Below are 20179 nucleotides of genomic sequence, written 5' to 3' on the forward strand. Positions count from 1 at the left end.
GGCAAAATGAGTATGGACTTTGGAGCCATGTGAGAACCGGACATTAGTTCCTAGACAGTGCAGAGCAATCTGGGTATGTGACTGGTGGGGTGGGAGAGGGGAGGGACACTGCCTGACTGCTGGATGGTGGAATGGAGTGTGCAGAGCTGACTGGAAGACTGGATGAGGGGGAATGTATCAATAGTAGAGACCTTCCGCCAGAGGCCTGTAGGCTTCTGAGAGATGGGAGTGGCTGGGTACCAGGGTCCTCAAAGTTATTGCCCCTGCCTTGTCCATCCGCTTACCAAACAACCTGTCCACGGGTACTGTCCATCCCACAGGTCCAAGCCTTTGTGAATGAGTGCCCAGCTGGCTCAATGACTGCGTCCAGCGTAGCTCAGGTGCACCCATGTGGATCCAGGTGAGAAGAGGGAGGTTGAGGAGAGGAGAAGGCATGAGGGGCTGTGGACAGGACCAAGGTCCCAGGGAAGGTGGGGCTGCAGGCAATAGACTGAGCCCACCCTCCACCACATTACCAGGTCTGCTCTACTCATGTGTACGCAGGCTCCTGGAGGCTACCTAGCCCTGGCCCTCCTTTTCCATTGGGGAAGATCTGAGCCAGCTCTGCCTTCTCTATATCTGGTGGTTCCCAAGGCCTCTTTTTGGAAAGGCCAATGGCCTCACCAGGACCCTGCCTTGTGCTTATTTTCAGCCCTTTCTTCCCAGTCACACCCTCCACAATCCCAGGACTGACTTGAAGTGGCCCTGCCTAATCCCTTCAGAATGGCCAGGGGTACAATGTCCTTACTGGCCTGGCCTGGCCATGCCATGTGCTTTCCCTGGACCAAGGGTGAAGTCCGCCCTTCCTAGGCCACAGGGCCTGGAAGTATGAATATTTCTTGGGGGGTAAAGCGGGGTAAGTATCCCCAAAAGTCTTGTCCACTGAAACTTCAGATCCCATGAGAAGAACAAGAAAACTTTAAGTTCCTTTTGCGTGGGTCAGGTAGTCCAGAGAAAGGCTCCCACCTCCTTGGGTACCAGAATGGGGCCAGAGCAGCTTTCCAGGAAGCGATGGCTGGGTGCCCAGAAGGACCAGGACGCTCGGGCTTGCTATCTGATCCATGACCTACCCAATTAACACAGGCCAGTGTGGACACCAGGCCCAAACTGTCCTCTGGATCCATGAAAACCTTGCCTGCAACCCAGCCCTCGGCATCCTAAACCTGGGTCCTGGCAGAAGAGAAGTGCATACGGAAGCCAAAGAAGAAGACCAGTGCAGACCAAGAGGCAAATGGACAGGGAGGAGTGTGGTCACACGGAGGACAGGTGCTCTCCAGCCATGGGAGGGTGTTGCCCAGGGAGCATGGGATCAGATTTGGACTTTAGGAATTAATTTTCTGTGGTGCTGTGTGGACCAGGACCGAGGACCCAGGTAGAGGCAGGCCAGCTGATCTGGAAGCTGGCAAGGTCATCCAGGCCATCCAGAGGCTCGGTGGGGGGATAAGAGATGCAAGAGGTAGAGCGACAGCATGGCAGCGCTTGGCAATGGAGGGATGTAGTTAGGATGAGGAATAGGAAAGACTCCTAGGGGCCTGGCCTGAGCTCCAGGGCATGCGGTGGGGAGCTGTGGAGGGGGGCAGTTGAGAGGGGAGCCAAAGGTGCTTTTTTTTTTATTATTGGGGAAGGGAAACAGGACATTATTGGGGAACAGTGTGTACTTCCAGGTCTCTTTTTCCAAGTCAAGTTGTTGTCCTTTCAATCTTAGTTGTGGAGGGTGCCGTTCAGCTTCAAGTTTTTGTCCTTTCAGTCTTAGTTGTGGAGGGTGTGGCTCAGCTCCAGGTCCTGTTGCCCTTGCTAGTTGCAGGGGGTGCAGCCCACCATCTCTTGCGGGAGGCGAACTGGCAACCTTGTGGTTGACAGGGCGCCCTCCAACCAACTGAGCCATCTGGAAGCTCAGTGGCAGCTCAGCTCAGCTCAAAGTGCCGTGTTCATACTTAGTTGCAGGGTTGCTGCCCACCATCCTTTGCCAGACTCCATAAAACCACCTGGCAACCTTGTGGTTGAGAGCCCACTGGCCCATGTGGGAATCAAGCCGTCAGCCTTCGGAGTTAGGAGCACAGAACTCCAACCACCTGAGCCACCAGGCTGGCCCCAGAGGTGATGTGAGGATATTTCTCAGCGTGGAGAGAGGAGAGACCAGGGCTGGAGGTGGGTGGGGCATGTGTCTTTGTGTGTGTGAATGTGTTTGTCGCAGGCTAAAGGGAAGGCATACATAGAAGGCCTTAAAGATCCAAAGTGTGTGCCTGCCCAGCTGTCCTCCCAGCCAATCTGCCTGTATCACTTCAAGTTGAAAGAGTGTGAAAGCCACACTGGTTGTCCCAAGCAGATATTAGGGAGGCCCAGCAGGGCCCGTGTTTGGTCCCAGACGGAGGGACGGAGCAGGAGGCAGGAGTGTTCATGGGCTTGCAACATCCTGTGAAGGAGGAAGAGGGCAAGACTGGGGACCCTGCTTTTGGAAAACCCACTACCAAGGGGCGTAGCCCACCCCACTGTCACTCCCCATAGATGAGGAGGGGTGGCAGCTTGGCAAGGCGCCAGCCAGTGGTGGAGGAAGTGGGCTTTAGGGAGGGCCACAGACCTCAGGCTCCATTTTGAGGGACAGAGGAAGCTCCCTGAGGTCGGAGGTCGGAGGTGTGAGGAGAGGGCAGGTGAGGCCAGAGAGAGAAACAGCAATGGTGCTTGAGCTCTTTCTGAACCTGCACTTACCTCCCTGCCGTACCATCTACATATTCGCCAGGAAGAATGTCATTCCCTTCGAGCCGAGGCCTCTGAAGTCGGCATGAGGTGAGCCTGGAGCTAGGTGGCAACATGGATGGAGCGCCAAGGGCCAGAGCCAGTGCTAAGCCTCCCCTCCTCTCTGCCTCCCAAGGGAGCACCTGAAGCTGGAAATCCTGAAAGTGAACCCCTTGGGGAAGGTGACTGCCCTCAGAGATGGGGACTTCCTCCCGGCCTAGTGGTAACGGTGACCAGGGGATAGTCAGGCTCAGAGCCAGGCTGAGAGCCAGGTTCTGCCTGGTCTGGAGCTCAGGGTTGGGGGGAGGCGGAGAGACATAGCAGAAGGCTGATATCCTCTGGCTTGGAGAGCTTTCTCAACTGCTTCAGCCCCTTCCTCCTGTCAGCCCGCCCAGCTCAGAGGGCAGGGGGCTGGACCAGGGGGCTGCTTGGGGGCTAAAGCTGGGAGCTTCAGAGTGGGGAGAACCTGGAGTGAGGCTTGAAGTGAGCTCCTCCCCAGATGTCCTGAACATGTCCTTTCAGAGTCACAGTAGCCAGGCAGCCCCAGGGTGGCCCTGGGTTGTGATCCCCGCTCCCCACGTGCTCACTCTGCTGAGGGCAGGTCACAGAACACCCTGCCCCGTTTCCTCCCTGGAATAAGGGGCCTGCCTGAGAGTGGAAACTGGGCTCCCAGTGCCAGGAGCCAGAAGGGGATCTAGACAGGGGTACCCTCTGAGCCCCTCCCCCAGACTGTGGGCTTGAGGGAGAACCCAGGCTGTAGTACTAGCCAGGAAGGAGGTTGAAACTGGGCCCAGGGAGGAGCAGAGTTTGAGTTTTCTTAAGTAACCAAAGACCTGATTAAGACAATAAAAAACAGAAATTATTCTGATGACACATATAATCTTTGCTTTCAGGCAGAAAATGTTTTCATAATATCAGTAGCAGAACAATAGTCTAACAAACTGTTATCTTATCTGGCAGAGAGAGAAAACTCAACTTTTAAATTGGTACCAGCTTATTTTTGATATTCACCTAGACTTGAATGACAGCCATGGAAAGCACTCAGATTAGCGTCAATTTACTGGACAGGGCTGTGTTATGCTTGAATTGATGTCTTGGGCCAGATTTTAAAAGGCTCATAGAAAAACTGAAAGAGACTATCTGGCTTTCTAAGATGGGCTTTAAAGGTTAATGAATTGGCTTTGTTTTGACTAAGTTCAGGCTATGCTGACGATTTCTCAGGTCATCAAGTCCTGTTTCATTTTTGCCTGGCGGTTCTTCCCTCAATTTCTCTCTCCTCACGTACTTTTACTGTCAGCAGGAAGAAGAAACCAAGTCACACCTTCAGCTCTTTGCTTGGAAATCTCACCTAAACATCCAAGTTCACAGGCTTACAAACTGTGCCTTCCACATACCTGTAGGACACAATTTAGTTAAGTTTCTGCCACTACGTAACTGGACCTCCTGGAACATCTTTGCTGTTTGTCGGAGTTCTTTTCCTTGGAAGGGTCAGAAACTGAGTATCAACTGGTTTAGGCCAAAAGAGATCTCAACGGAGGCTCCCAGAAATGTCCAAGAGAGGACTCAACGTGGAGCAGCAGTGCCTGGGTTCTTGTCTGTGCAAGAAAGAATTCCAGGGCGAGACAGATGCAGGAAAGCACAGGGAGTTTATTGGAACGAAAGTATACACCTGAGAGGAAAGTGCTGGTGAACCCAGAGAATGAATTGTGCCAAGGAAGTCATGGTCGGGGTGGGAATTGGTGACGTCCCATTGATGTGCTTCATTCATCTCCTCCCCCTGGGTGGGATTCTTCATTTCCTGATATTTCTTCCTTATTTGGTTCCTTCAGGACAGTCATGGCGTCAGATGCATAATGGGAGCTGTAGTAACTGCAGTGCAAATGACATAGTAACACTAAAATTAGCTGAAGGTCAGATCCCTGGTCATAGGGATCAACCTACCTGGATTAAAGTTGTTCTTGTTTTTCTCCTGCTGAAGGTGTCAGACAGAGTCACTCGCTAGTTGTTACCCATGAAACACCTCACATCGGCCCCCTAGAGGGGGTGTCAATTTCCTAGGCTACCTGTCCTGCGTCATAAATCCCCCCAAGATTTTTGGACCCATAATCGTAGGGTTTGTTGAGGGACTGGAGGTTCAGGCTTCTGTAGCAGCTTCAGGCTGAGATGGGACATCGCCCCTACCTAGCCTGGGACTGAGAATCTCTACCTGGTCTAAGGGGTCAAGAATTCCCTCCAGTGTGATTTCTGTTAACAGCACCAGTTTAAATCCCTGGAGGCCCATCTTTATGTGGAACTAGTGTAACCTGAGGAAACAAATTTGACAAGGAGGTTAAAGAGACATGGTCTGAACAGTAGTAGCATAGAGATTAAGGGTCCTAGCAGGGGCAGAAACTCGGGTATGGAAGGAAGGCAAAACACTTTTTAGAGCCTGCCAGACAGCGTCAGCTGATGGATTTCCCTTTGTGAAATCAGGAAGCCCTTTAGCTTGACCATATGCCTTTTTGACATCTTCCTTTTCTCCTCCACACGCTTCTGAATACATCTGCAGTCTCATTTCAATACAGACCTTCAGATTCCTGTCACTGGCCATGGCTGAAATCCATCCTATTAGACTCTTTTAACCTTTCACTTTATTGGTTACACTTGTTGCTTCAAATAAGATTCCCACATCCGCACTCCCTGTTAAACCGGTTCTTATTTAGCCACTTCCTCTTCACAGTCTCTCTGCTTCGCTCATATCTCTCTAGTTAATATGCAACGCTGCCATTTTCTGATGTTCCTCATTCTGGCCCTCTTTAATACCCTTCCCTACTGACACCTTAATCAGCTTCCTTACATACGTTTCTATCACCCAAGTCCTTTAATTCCTTCCAAATTGATGTTTCAGAAATGTCATGGTGCCATGCATGATTTGAATTGTAGTAACTGCAATGGAAATGACATAATGACTTTAAAATTAGCTAAAGATCAGGTTCCAGACATAGAGATCAGCCTCGCTGGATCAAACTGGTTCTTGTTTTTTTTCTAGCTGCAGGAGTCAGATATAGTCATTTGTTACTTGTTTAACTAGTGAGGCAACTCACATTGTACCCTGGAGGTATCCTGGAGGGGTTGTCAATTTCCTAGGTTACCTGTAATTGGCTCAGAGGAATTTCCCCAAAACCTCATCCTGGAGTTGGGGAGAGGGCTAGCTGGCCCCCGGGGGGAACTGGCAGTAGAAACTGCTTCTCTCCACAGCTCTCCTTCTCTGTGAGTGAGCTTCTCTCAGGACAGACTGCTGAATGTACTCAGGAAGTGTGACCAGCAGAGTCCTCAGGTCTCGTTGCCCACATTTACCTCCGCAAAAGGACCCCCTATCTCTTGGATTCCAAGTTCAGAAATCCCAGGACAACATTCTGATTTGTCAGCTTCCATCACCTACAAGAGCGATGGGCTACTCTGAAAGATTCAGCTATTGCGGGGCGCCCAGCCCTGCATCGTCACTGTGGCCCCTGGGAAGATAGACTGGGGAGAGGGAGAGGAAGGAAGGAGAGCAAAGGAGGTTCTGGCCCGGACAGTGTTTCCCTGACCCCTGTATCCTGGCACCTTCTCTTTGCTGAGGATTCCATGCGCACCCTCCTATCTGTGTCCTGTCCTGGCCTTGCAGGCAGAGCTCATGAAAGATGAGGGCAGGTGAACAGCCTACCTCACCCCACAGCATTCACAGCTCCCTGTAAACTCATCTCCCCCACGTGGTTTGGTACCTGGCACCAGGTCCAGGTCTGAGCAAAGTCTTTTCACAGAGACACATGTTGGTACAACTTAACCAACCAGGGGCAGGCAGGACGGGATTGTTTTTGGCAATAGTCCGGGAGGGATGTACTCCTCACTGGTTCACACCCCAAAGGGGAGGAGCCCGAGCTCCTATTTCTAGAGGCCACCCTGCTCCTGCCACTGCTACTACCTGCGTTTGCTGTCATTGCCACCCCCACCATGGGCCTGGAGCTCTACCTGGACCTGATTTCCCAGCCTTCCCGCGTTGTCTACATCTTTGCCAAGAAGAACGGCATCCCCTTCGAGCTGCACCATGTGGAGCTGCTCAAAGGTGGGTTTGGAGGGCTCCCCAGGTGTCCACAGGCCCCTTGCACTTACAGGCTCCTCCCCCAGCAACTCCCTGAGCAGCCCCATGACCCCCACCGCCAGCATAGCTCCCTCATGCCATGTCGGCTCCCACTGGAGAATGAAGGCCCTCAACTGTGCTGCCTTGGACAGATCAGAGCCCTCTCTGACCTTAGCTTTCCCCTCGGAAAGGAGAATCATGTCACCTTCTACTCTGTGGGGTGGGCTGAAAACTGGATTTTCAGAGTTCCTGCCCCGAAAGCATGTATTTAAATTCATAAAGCTCTAAACACTCTGGGCAGAGCAACACATTGTTGTGAGACTCAAGGGGTGAGAAGAGCCCAGCCACCCCCTTTTCCTCCCCTCCCCATGCTCACCCCAGTGCTGGCTAAATCACTTCTCTTCCTCATCAGAGCTCCTCCCCAGCCGTGGGACTTGGCAGGGCAGGGCGGCCAGCCCCTACCGGGTCAGGAGGCCCGCACAGGGAGTGGGGAAGACCCAGTGCTCCACCAGACCCCACTGTTTCTCAGCGCAGCCTGGCCAAGGGGCTCGGGTTGGGGGAAAGAGAGGGAGGGCAGGGCAGGTGTGGTCCTTGCCCTGCAGGGCTTTTCTGACCTCTTTTTCCTCAGGCCAGCACCTGAGCAAGGAGTTCTTCCCGGTTAACAGCCTGCAGAGGGTGCCCACCCTCAAGGATGGTGACTTCGTCTTGAGCGAAAGGTGTTCTCCTTCCCTCCCACCTCTCCACACCTCAGCCCACCTGGCCCTGGCTCTCCCACTGTGGGCCCACCCACACCCTTCAGGCCCTGAGGGCGAAGGTGAAGTGTGTGGTGGGAGCAGACAGCCTGGGGTGAGCCCAGAATGACCAGGTGTTTGACTAGCACATCTCTGCACCTTTCTGTCTTCAGCCTCTGCTTCTGGTCCCCAGGGCCTCTCCACCCCCAGACTGAAGGGCATTAGAAGAGAGGACATTGGGATATTTGTCCATTGTTGGACAGAAAGGAGGCTCAACAAAAGGAAGCTGACAGGGCCGCTCCTGAGTCCTCAGGCTATTAGTCTGCCAGGGCCTGAGGACACAGTCCATGGTGAGGGCAAGCCGCAGGCAGGAAGAGATCAGGAGGTCAGGTGCTGCAGGAGTGAGTGCTGGGGGACCTGTCAGAGGGCACCCAGGACGCATCTGAGAACATGCATCCTTTCCTGGTTCCAGACCTGGGCACTTGGACACGCCATGGGCTTGACTGAGCACCCACTGCGTGCCAGCCCCTTGTGGATTCCAGAAGTCCAGGGAGCCTTTTCTGAGCTGCACAGCCTTGGACAAGTCACTTTACTAGTCTGAGCTTTAGGTTTCTCGTGTGCAGGAGGGATGACAAGAGTCTGTACCTCATAGGCCAGCTGGTGGGGTGTCACAGAGATGAGGTTATTCAAGTACAAAGCAGAGGGTCTGGGCAAGAGTCAGTGCCCAAGACAGAGAAGAAAGGAGACCCGGGAGAGTACAGTCAGGGCAGAGACAGGACGTAGTGCCCAGGGAGCTGCCCACCAAATGAGGAGGAGCCCCAGGGCCCCACTGGGGGATGAGAGCTATTGGGGATAAAGGCCCCGAGCCAGGGTCCTAACAGCCACTGCTCCTGCCCCTTCCCTAGCGTGGCTATCCTGATTTACCTGAGCTTTAAGTACCAGACAGCGGACCACTGGTACCCATCTGACCTTCAGGCCCGCGTGCGTATCCATGAGTACCTGGGCTGGCATGCTGACCGCATCCGTGGCACCTTTGGTGTGTCCCTGTGGACCCAGGTGAGAGGAGCCATCTGGGCTGACTGTCAGGGACCCGGGAAGAGGCAGGGGCCTCAGACTGAGCCTATTTTTTACCCCTGTCAGGTGCTGGCACCGCTCATTGGGGCTCAGGTGCCTGAGGAGAAGGTCAAGCGCAATAGGACTGATGTAGACAAAGCTCTGCAGCATTTGGAGGACAAGTTCCTGGGACACAAGACCTTCCTCACCAGCCAGCATGTGACGCTGGCCGACCTCATGGCACTGGAGGAGCTGATGCAGGTGTGAGCTTGGCCAGTGCAGCAGCCTTTGTGGGCAGCATTCGCCTGTTGCCACCCCCATTAGACAGATAGAATTGCTGAGGCCTAGAGAAAGCTAGGAGTTTGCCCATTATCACAGAGCGAGTTTCTGGCTGACCTGATGCTGGAACCCTGACTGGCTTCCCTCCTGAGTGGGGGTTCATCCTGATGCTCTTGGCCCCGAGGCTGTCCACACCGCCCTGGACCTCACGTGGAGGTCGGGGAAAGGCCAGACACTTGCTCCTGACACTGGGACTTCCGTATCCCCACAACTTTCCCATCCTTGTCCCTGCAGGTCGTGGCTGTTGGTTATAACTTGTTTGAGGGACGACCGCGACTAGCCGCATGGCGACAGCGAGTAGAGTCTTTCCTGGGTACTGATTTGTGCCAGGAGGCCCATGGACCCATCTTTAACATCGTGGAGCAAGCGGCCAACAAAACACTCCCAGAGCCTTCTCCAGAATTCTATCCGAATATGCTGCTTCGTATTTCTAGGATCCCCTGAGGGGTCTGGAATGAGGCTCCCAGGGTCAGAAGATGAGCAATAAAGATTCATTGTGTTTCCTACTTGTCCCTTTTCATCTTTTCTGTCTTGTCTCAGTCTCTGGTCTCTGACTCCAGGAGGAGCTCTGCACAGTCAAGACACCCAACGTCCTTGGCAAGTCTTCTCCTCAGGTGCAACATATATAATCAATAGAAGACTAAAACCCATCACACACATGAAGAAAAATAAATGAACTAAAAATAAGCTAATGTCAGTGATATTTGAAATATAATGAAGGTTCTGACCACTTTGATAAGGAACCAAGAATTACTGGATTGATTACCTTGTTGTATTACAGTATGGAGAAAAAGTAAGTCCGAGTAACCTTCATCATAGTTTAGCACAGTTACCTGTGCTGGCAGGTTCTAGGGTATCTGGTGTGGCCTGTTCTTCCCGCCCTTCTGGAACATCACTCCCCTTATTGTAGTTTTATTTCTCCAGCAGGTGAAAGAATTTTATTTCACAGTTATCTTTAAAACCACAAAGACACTACGGTCTTCATATGAAAACATTAGGACAGTGTGGGGACAGAGCCAGGAGAGCGGTGTCCAGGCTCTCAGCCTCACGTGGAAAGGTGCTGGCTCGGGTAGTAGATGGCCATCAACTGTGAGCAGATGGCCATCCGCTGTGGTTGGTTGGCCGTCAGCTGTTACCGGGTAGCCATTAGTCCCTAATATAACTGCCCTGGCTACACTAGGGGGTTAGCTGGCTGGTTGGCAGAGAGGTGGACGGCGGATTGTGGATCGTGTGGATCCTACTTCCTGTGTCTCATTCGGCCGCCAGTGAGACTGGGGTGCAGAAAGACCCCTCATTGAGGTACTGGCAGATGTTTGCTGTTGTGTCTTGACCAGCCGCCATCGAGGATATAGTGGTATGACTCCCCTATCTATGGCTCCATCGTTATTCCTTTTTGGCCTCACCAGATCCTCCATTGTTATGCAGGGAGTGGGAGCTGAGTCCCTGCATTGCGGACAAGTACCTCATAACTGGTTCTGAGCACCAGTTCCAATATGGTGTGTGTGTGTGTGTGTGTGTGTGTGTGTGTGTGGTTGAGGGATAGATTTACCCCACAACAACAAGCTACTGCACCCTGCTGGTGTTTGAAAATTCAACTCAATTCTGGCACGATCTACCCAGAGGTCAGCATCAGATCCCAGAGTTTTCGGGCTCAGTCCGACAAGACTGTCCCTCTCTTGCAGACACCAGTTCTGAGTCCAGGTTGTCACTAGTACCTCTGAATGAGGGGCTATAAATTGGAGGTTCCCAATACCACCTCCTTCAGTTTGATTAACTTACTAGAGCAGCTTAGAGAAGTCAGAGAAACATTTCATTCTGGAGATTGTTGTGTCATTGGAATTAACCTCTGATGGTTCGCAAAACATGAAGGATTTCATTGCCTCAAAAAGTTAAGGAAAGTTTATATAAGAAGTAAGACGCCTGCATGGAAGTTGCCAGGACAGACAACTGCACCTAACTTCAGGGTAGCTTTTTCTTCTATAGGAAAGAGTAGGTTAATTTCCTTACTGCAAGAGACATGACATATACTGAGGTCATTTGATTGACATATTTTGGTTATATAACTAGTTTCTTTCTGTGCGTGCTCTTGCATACAGAAAAACCTATGGGGGAGCCAAGCCGTAACGATCATTTTAATTGTATTATAATGAGGCTAGAGTTCAAATAATGGACAAGTTTTAACAGTTTGCACATGTGTGAGGAACAAATTAATACCATTTGGGTCTTGTGTCCTCTTTTAGGAGTGTTTGGACATCTTTGATTTATTTCTAATGGATGAGCCTGGGTAGTTCCTGGGGAGGGAATGCAGGCCTGGGCAGTTCCCCTACAGGCTCACTTCTATTAACCCCTTTTTGCCTCACCATAGATCACCGGTTTATTGTAAAGGATATAAGTCAGTAACAGCCAGACGGAAGAGATGCTTAGGGCAAGGTATGTGGGGAGGAGGTGGGGAGAGTCCATGCCCTCTCTAGTCAAGCTGCCCCTCCAAATGTCCACGTGTTCACCAACCCAGAAGTTCTTTGAACCTGTCCTTTTGGGTTTTAATGGGGCTTTATTGCAAATGTAGGATGGATTAAATAATTGGCCATTGGCGATTGATTCAACCTACAGCCTCTTACCCCTCCCTGGAGGTCAGGGTGCGACTGAAACTTCCAACCCTCTAATCACATGGTTGGCTCCACTGGCAATCAGCTCCCATGCTTAGGTGCTTTCTAAAAGTCACCTCAATATCATAATAGGAGACACCCTTATCACTCTCCATACTTGGGAAAGTACAAGGGTTTTTGGAGCTGTGAGCCAGGAACTGGGGTAGAAGACCAAATATATATGAGAAGTAAATTTTGGTCATCTGAGTGACCACCTATATATTTCTTATACATCACCGTATCACACCTATACTTTCTAGAAAAAAATTCTATAGACCCTCTCAAAGAAAAATGCAGGAAGGTTGCTTGGAAAACACTCACACCTGGACTGATTCCTATAACATACATCCCACAAGTCTGTATCTTTTGGTTCAAAATATGGATTATTATCATCACTATGTGGTTCTGCATTCTTGCCTATTTAATAATACACACGTACACTTGTTTATCACTTAATGTTCTGTTGGTTTGTCAGCCTTTCCTGCAGGTTCGTCAGCAGGTTGAGGAGACTGTGTGTGCCTTTCTCTCTGGTGTTTCTTCAAGAGCTTCTAGGAGTGGAGACACAGCATCATCATGAATCAAAAACTCCATGTCTTTACCAACAATTTCAATGAGAATATTTTTTGTACTTAGGCTCCGTTCTGCAGGAAGTATCTCTTGTGAGGCATGCAACCGTGCTTCACCAGTTCATTCAGATTTTACTCCATAAACTCAGACATATGTCTTTCCAACTTAGTATAAGATGATTGAAAACCGATTCCACTGGGCATGGCTCTGCAGTCAAAATAGTAAACAGATGGACAGGTTTGAAAATGTGAGGGCCCGTATATCCAGAACCAGCAATAAGCAGCCCAACACCCAATGGCCTCCAGCCACACGTCTGCATGGGTGTCTGGGTCCTGCGTCTCATGAGAGCTATGAGATGAGACACAGGGAGAGGTGTATCAAGTAGAAATCTGAAAACCAAAAATACACTCCAGCTACATAAAATTACACAGCAGTCTAGCATCAGCATAAGTACTGTAACTGAGATATCAATATGGTTGTCCGCATGGAGTTTTTTTCTCACTGGGCTCTTTTCAATATAACCAGCACAACATGGGTTTTTTATTTCAGATCAGCTATGGCTGAACCTTGTTTCACAGCTTCTATTACATATTCAATGAGATGTATCCCGCCCTGAGGGTTCCACCCAGTGAGGACATTATCATACTGGTGTCTAATCGGGGTTCTCAGGTCAGGCTGTGACCTCCTGCAAAGCTGTGTGTCACAGCACCATTCCCATTATCGTGTGAAATCTGGTATTTCTTGAAAGATTTGAAAATGTATTTGAATTGGAAAATATCAGTGTAATGTTGATCGTCAAAATGTTCACATGATGGAGTGATTCTGGTGTCAAAGAGCCACCAGTTTTGGGGAAGCATTTTGATATGTGGCCATTCATTAGAAGACATTGTGTTTTGAAGAATGGGGGTGGGGGCCACCTAAGTCCTGTGGACGAAAAAGGCGCCACCTGCTAAAGATGACAAGCTCAGGAGGGTCTGCATGGCAGACCTTACAAATTCAGACACTGAAAGCAACCACATAGGATGACCTGAACATAAAAATGCCAAAAAAAGCGAGTTATGGCGAAAGTCACATCCTTGGCCTGTAGCTTCCTTGACAAAGGTCCATCTTTACCTAAAGTGAGCCTGTGTATTATCTTATTGCAGCCATGGTAACATAACTGTGAAATGTCAGAAATCTTTTCCAGACCCCTCAGGGCACACCCACTGCACCAAAGCAGGAGACCACGGAACCCCTAGTTGTTATCTTGTTCCCTGAATACCATCTCTGTAAATGTTAATTTAACTATCGTGTATCAACCAACGAAAAAGACATATGGGTCTCTCTATTTTACTTTTTATCCAACCCTGAGATTTTCCCACTTTGCTTTCTCCCACCCCCTTAATCTACCACCAATGGATTTCTTGTAACCCTCCTTACATCTCCTCCCTTGATTCTAATGTATAAAATAAGCTGCAAAACTACTATCCTCTGCAGCATTTTCTCAATTCATTGAGATTTTGCTTCCTGGCAATTGTCGTCAGTTTGGTTCAAATACACTCATGAAAATTATCCACAGGTTTGGATGTTTATGTTGAAGGTCATATAGCATGCTTCTGATGGGCCAGGTCCTACCGTAAGCACTTTGCGTGTATGAGCACATTGCGTCCCCTGCGAGCCTGGCACAGAGAGCGTGACCATCCTTTACTACTGTGCACAGCAGCCACTGCACCCACTGCACCCACTGCACCCACAGACCGTGATGTGGCCACTTAGTTCCCTGCTACTGGACCGGCAATCTGTGACTATTACCGTGAGTGCCCAGTGAGTCACTGTGGAGTGCAACTACGGGACACCCCTCAAATGGGACTGCTGAGTAAGGCATCACAAACCCTTCTTGTTAGATATTGCTATCTGTGGAGGTTGTCCTCATCGAGAACTTGTATGAGAGAGCCTGTGGTGCCGTAAGAAAATACCGCAGACCCGGGGGCTGACACAACAGAAATTTACGTTCTCACAGTACTGGAGGCTGGAAGTCCAAGCCAAGGTGCCATTAGGGTTAGTTTCTCCTAAGGCCTCACTCTTCGGCCTGCAGATGGCTGCATTCTCCTGAGTCCTCACTGGGTCTTTCTTCTGTGTGTGCGACTCTTTCCTGTCTCTCTGTGTGTTAATCTCTTGTATGTGCACCAGTCAGATTTGATTGGGGCCCATAGTAATATCGTCATTTTAACTTAATCACCTGTTTAACCCAATCTCCAAATCAGTCACATCCTGACGTGCTGGGATTTAGGGCTTCAACGTATGAATTTGGGGAGGGGATGCATTTCAGCCCCTGATAGCACCCCACCAGTAGTGATGACAGTGTCATCCCATACAATGTGCTAAGAAGCTTGACTGTGGCAAGTTGATGAAACAGAGCAGAATCTCAGGTGAGTTTCACAGGGGATTTACATTTGAGGCATAAACCTGGGTATTTCAGGAGTCATTTGCTTTTCCTGTCATGTGACCTGTTTACATTATGGGTGAGAGGACCTCATATGTTGCCTAATGAAGGTATTTGGGATATGGGGGGCCAAGCATCTTTGAACTGGAGGCCCTAACTGTGGACCGCGATCTTACAGCAGCAAATGCCCCTGAGCTCACTCAGCCCCAGCTGCTGGTAGCTTCTCTGAGATTCCAGCCCTAGGAGACTGTGCCATCTAAAGTCCTGTCACCTCAACTATTTACACCCCCTATTCGTACCTCCCATCCCTGACCTGTGGGCCTGGAGGCTGGGGCTCTTTTCCACCCCTCTGTTCCCGCTCTCCTTGTCTCACAGAAAGTAGTGAACACTTCCCACCAAAGCCCCATTCTGGTCTAATTTCCTCTTGAGTGGACACCTTTTATTGTAAGACCAGCATCTCAGTGGGGTCTGCAGAGGAAACAATACACCATCTTTAACCCTCTCAAAGCCTCCACCTATTTTATAGTCAATCCTCACAACCAGGCATGTGCCTAAATATAACACATTTAGGAAATTGCACATAAGCCTCAGAAACAGCACAGGTCAAAGTACACAACACTTTAAGTTTCTCATTTATAGACCCTCTCAAAGAAAAATGCACCCCATTATATGGTCTCAGGAAGGTTGCTTGGAAAACACTCACATCTAGACTGATTCCTATAACATATATCCCACAAGTCTGCATCATTTGGTTCAACATATAGAATTATTATCATCAGTACGTCGTTCTGCATTCTTGCCTATTTAATAATACACATGTACACTCATTTATCACTTAATGTTCCGTTGGTTTGTCAGCCTTTCCTGCAGGTTCCTCAGCAGGTTGAGCAGGTTGTGTGTGCCTTTCTCTGTGGTGTTTATTCAAGAGCTTCCAGGAATGGAGACACAGCATCATCATTAATCAAACACTCCATGTCTTTACCAACAATTCTAGTGATATTTTTTTGTTTCACAATTCTATTTACTGACATTTCTATTTTCAATTGAGTGAATTAATTGTTTTCTTATAGGGAGGTCTAGCCCCCAAAGGAGGCTGCATGGCTGATGTGGCTGCAGTTCTCAGAACCGACGGTAGACATCACGACTAACCAAGAAATGGTGTCTTTACCAGGAGGCTCTGAGCCCACCTCTCCTGGGGCTTTGGTGCCCCTCCATCTTGTGCCATTCTGGGCCTGGAGCCTCTCAGCAGTTCCCACCTGCGGCTGTCCTGCCCTGGAGGTGCCTAGTGGGTGTCTTCCCTCCTAGGTACTGTTCTGGCTGCCTCCCCTACAGAGATTCCCTATACTTGCCTTTTCCCATCATCCCCGGTGGGTTGGGGTTGGCCAATGGCAGTCTGTGCCTTTTTGATCCACATCCATGATTTCTTGCTGTTTATAATTGAGGGTTTGCTTTTATCAAACATAACTTATAAGAAGTAAACAATGAAGTTAAATGGTGACTGAGTGCAGTGTAGGTGACAGCTAAGTCTTGGTGGTGACTGCAGTGGCACTAGCCATCCTGTGTACCAATGTAAGAGGAGGCAGTGGGATCCCCAGGTCACATGGCAGGAGGAGGGGCAGAAAAAACACCACGGAAGTGACCTTGAATCTTGAGCTTTTGCTCTTGGCAGATGGAAGGGCCCGAGCTAATGCTAGAAGCATGAAGATCCAGTTTGTTTGGGACTCTCTGGTACCCAGGTATAAAGAAGGGGACGTTAGGAGGTGAAGGCGGAGGTGAACCTGGAAAGCCAGTTGTGGCAAAATGAGTATGGGCTTTGGAGCCATGTGAGAACCGGACATTAGTTCCTAGACAATGCAGAGTGGCCTGGCTGTGACGGGTGGGGTGGGAGAGGGGAGGGACACTGCCTGACTGCTGGATGGTGGAATGGAGTGTGCAGAGCTGACTGGAAGACTGGATGAGGGGGAATGTATCAATAGTAGAGACCTTCCGCCAGAGGCCTGTAGGCTTCTGAGAGATGGGAGTGGCTGGGTACCAGGGTCCTCAAGGTTATTGCCCCTGCCTTGCCCACCCTGCATACCAGACAAGCTGGCCCATGGGTGCTGTTTATCCCACAGGTCCATGCCTGTGTAAATGGGTGCCCAGCTGGCTCAATGACTGCATCCAGCGTAGCGTGGGTTCACCCATGTGGATCCAGGTGAGAAGAGGGAGGTTGAGGAGGGGAGAAGGCATGACGGGGTGTGGGCAGGACCAAGGTCCCAGGGAAGGCGGGGCTGCAGGCAGCAGACTGAGCCCACCCTCTACCACATTACCAGGTCTGCTCTGCTCATCTGTACGCAGGTGCCCAGGGACAAGCTGGGCAAGAATACGGACACACGAGTTCCCAGCGGCAGGGCTTTTTGCTACAGTCCCCAGGTGACACTGGATGACCTTGTGGTGCTGAAGGAGCTGGTGTGGGCTCCAGGTGTGGGCTTGGAAGAGACAGGCAGCCTCCCTCTGCTGACCCTGCATGGGGGTGCTGGGGGTGCCACCTCTGTTTGGCAGATGGGGACAACCCCTACCTCTTGCCTGTCCCTCGAATGGGCAGTGCGGTCCCTTCCTGGCTTCCTTCAGATCCTGTGGCACCTGTCCTTCCCTGGGCCTTAGGTGGGTGTCAGTGATGTGGCCGTCCCTGCCTCCTGTTCTGGGTCCCTGGAATCCAGGCCTCAGACTGGCCTGCCTGTGACCCTGCTGTCTGTGGCTCTCGGGGATGATGTGTTGGATGGGTGGCCGTGGTGGCGGAATGGAATGAGCAAGTGGAGGCTTTCCTGGGTACACAGCTGTGCCAGGAGACCCACAGTCCCATCCTGAATGTCTGAGGCCAGCTCTGACCTCTCTGTATCTGGTCGTTCCCAAGGCCTCTTTTTGGAAAGGCCAATGGCCTCCAGGGACGTGCCTTATACCTATTATCAGCCCTTTGTTCCCAGTCACACTCTCCACAATCCCAGGATTGTTTTGAAGTGGCCCTGCCTAATCCCTTCAGAATGGCCAGGGGTGCAAATGTCCTCACAGACCATGTGCTGTCCCTGAACCAAGGGTTAAGTAAGCCCTGCCTAGGCCACAGGGCCTGGAAGGATGCATTTTTGTTAGGGGGTGGTTTTAGGAGGGGGAAGTATCCCCAAAAATCTTGTCCACTGAAACTTCAGATCCTAAGAGAAGAGCGGGAAGCCTTTAAGTTCCCTTTGCATGGGTCAGGAAGTCCAGAGAAAGGCTCCCACCTCTTTGGGTCCCAGAATGGGGCCAGAGCAGCTTTCCAGGAAGCGATGGCTGGGTGCCCAGAAGGCCAGGACACTCGGGCTTGCTATCTGATCCATGACCTACCCAATCAACACAGGCCAGTGTGGACACCAGGCCCAGACTGTCCTCTGGATCCATGAAAACCCTGCCTGCAACCCAGCCCTCGGCATCCTAAACCTGGGTCCTGGCAGAAGAGAAGTGCATACGGCAGCCAAAGAAGAAGACCAGTGCAGACCAAGAGGCAAATGGACAGGGAGCAGTGTGGTCACACAGGGGAAGTATGCTCTCCAGCCATGGGAGAGTGTTGCCCAGGGAGCATGGGATCAGATCTGGAGTTTAGGAATTAATTCCCTGTGGTGCTGTGTGGACCAGGACCGAGGACCCAGGTAGAGGCAGGACAGCTGATCTGGAAGCTGGCAAGGTCAACCAGGCCATCCAGTTGCTCAGTGGGGGGATAAGAGATGCAAGAGGTAGAGCGACAGCATGGCAGCACTTGGCAATGGAGGGATGTAGTTAGGATGAGGAATAGGAAAGACTCCTAGGGGCCTGGCCTGAGCCCCAGGGGATGCGGTGGGGAGCTGTGGAGGGGGGCAGTTGAGAGGGGAGATGGAGGTGCCTTTTTTTTTTTTTTAATTGGGGAAAGGGAACAGGACTTTATTGGGAAACAGTGTGTACTTAACGGACTTTTCCGAGTCAAGTTGTCCTTTCAATCTTAGTTGTGGAGGATGTCATTCAGCTTCAAGTTGTTGTCCTTTCTGTCTTAGTGGTGGAGGGCGCAGCTCAGCTTCAGGTCCAGTTGCTGTTACTAGTTGCAGGGGGCACAGCCCACCATCCCTTGCGGAACTCAAGGAGTTGAACTGGCACAACCTTGTGGTTGAGAGCCCACTGGCCCATGTGGGAATTGAACTGGCAGCCTTCACAGTTAGGAGCACGGAGCTCCAACCACCTGAGCCACCGGGCCGGCCCCAGAGGTGCTTTTAAGATGTGAGGATATTTCTCAGTGTGAAGAGAGGAGAGACCAGGGCTGGAGGTGGGGAGGCATGTGTGTGTGAGTGTGTGTGTGTCACAGGCTAGAGGGAAGGCATACATAGAAGGCCTTAAAGACCCAAAGTGTGTGTCTGCCCAGCTGTCCTCCCAGCCCACCTGCCTGTATCACTTCAAGTTGAAAGAGTGTGAAAGCCACACTGGTTGTCCCAAGCAGAGATTAGGGAGGCCCAGCAGGACCGGTGTTTGGTCCCAGCCGGAGGGACGGAGCAGGAGGCAGGAGTGTTCATGGGCTTGCAACACCTTGTGAAGGAGGAAGAGGGCAAGACTGGGGACCCTGCTTTTGGAAAACCCACTACCAAGGTGCGTAGCCCACCCCACTGTCACTCCCCATAGAAGAGGAGGGGTGGCAGCTTGGCAAGGCGCCAGCCAGTGGTGGAGGAAGTGGGCTTTAGGGAGGGCCACAGACCTCAGGCTCCATTTTGAGGGACAGAGGAAGCTCCTGGACGTCGGAGGTTGGAGGTGTGAGGAGAGGGCAGGTGAGGCCAGAGAGAGAAACAGCAATGGTGCTTGAGCTCTTTCTGAACCTGCACTCACCTCCCTGCTGTACCATCTACATATTTGCCAGGAAGAATGGCATTCCCTTTGAGCCGAGGCCTCTGAAGTCGGCATGAGGTGAGCCTGGAGCTAGGTGGCAACATGGATGGAGCGCCAAGGGCCAGAGCCAGTGCTAAGCCTCCCCTCCTCTCTGCCTCCCAGGGGAGCACCTGAAGCTGGAAATCCTGAAAGTGAACCCCTTGGGGAAGGTGACAGCCCTCAGAGATGGGGACTTCCTCCCTGCCGAGTGGTAATGGTGACCAGGGGATAGTCAGGCTCAGAGCCAGGCTGAGAGCCAGGTTCTGCCTGGTCTGGAGCTCAGGGTTGTGGGGAGGCGGAGAGACATAGCAGAAGGCTGATATCCTCTGGCTTGGAGAGCTTTCTAAACTGCTTCAGCCCCTTCCTCCTGTCAGCCCGCCCAGCTCAGAGGGCAGGGGGCTGGACCAGGGGGCTGCTTGGGGGCTAAAGCTGGGAGCTTCAGAGTGGGGAGAACCTGGAGTGAGGCTTGAAGTGAGCCCCTCCCCAGATGTCCTGAACATGTCCTTTTAGAGTCACAGTAGCCAGGCAGCCCCAGGGTGGCACTGGGTTGTGATCCCAGCTCCCCACGTGCTCAGTCTGCTGAGGGCAGGTCACGGAACTTCCTGCCCCGTTTCTTCCCTGGAAAATGGGGCCTGCCTGAGAGTGGAAACTGGGCTCC

The 20179-nt window shown here is 51.3% G+C and overlaps 1 protein-coding gene and 1 pseudogene across 1 annotated transcript; one reads left to right on the forward strand and one right to left on the reverse strand.

The window, feature by feature from the left end:
* The first annotated feature begins 6678 nt into the window (after nt 1-6678).
* On the forward strand, nt 6679-9500 carry LOC109433810 (glutathione S-transferase theta-2B-like). Its single transcript, XM_074321444.2, has 5 exons — nt 6679-6856; nt 7500-7587; nt 8508-8658; nt 8743-8916; nt 9229-9500. The coding sequence occupies exons 1-5, from the start codon at nt 6745-6747 to the stop codon at nt 9436-9438; spliced, it is 735 nt and encodes a 244-aa protein (XP_074177545.2). The 5' UTR covers nt 6679-6744; the 3' UTR covers nt 9439-9500.
* A 2591-nt stretch (nt 9501-12091) lies between these two features.
* LOC141569268 (proteasome subunit alpha type-1 pseudogene) lies at nt 12092-15853 on the reverse strand (annotated as a pseudogene).
* Between the last annotated feature and the right edge of the window lie 4326 nt (nt 15854-20179).

The sequence above is a fragment of the Rhinolophus sinicus genome, chromosome 9 (assembly GCF_057876585.1).
Source record: "Rhinolophus sinicus isolate RSI-liver-muscle chromosome 9, RSI-T2T, whole genome shotgun sequence".
NCBI lineage: Eukaryota > Metazoa > Chordata > Mammalia > Chiroptera > Rhinolophidae > Rhinolophus > Rhinolophus sinicus.

Bases quoted from the DNA above. Each gene is read 5' to 3' on its own strand.
- LOC109433810 (XM_074321444.2), top strand. From the start codon at position 6,745: ATGGGCCTGGAGCTCTACCTGGACCTGATTTCCCAGCCTTCCCGCGTT. The intron at 8,659-8,742 runs GTGAGAGGAGCC...TACCCCTGTCAG, and splicing joins GTGTGTCCCTGTGGACCCAG to GTGCTGGCACCGCTCATTGG. The intron at 8,917-9,228 runs GTGTGAGCTTGG...TTGTCCCTGCAG, and splicing joins CACTGGAGGAGCTGATGCAG to GTCGTGGCTGTTGGTTATAA.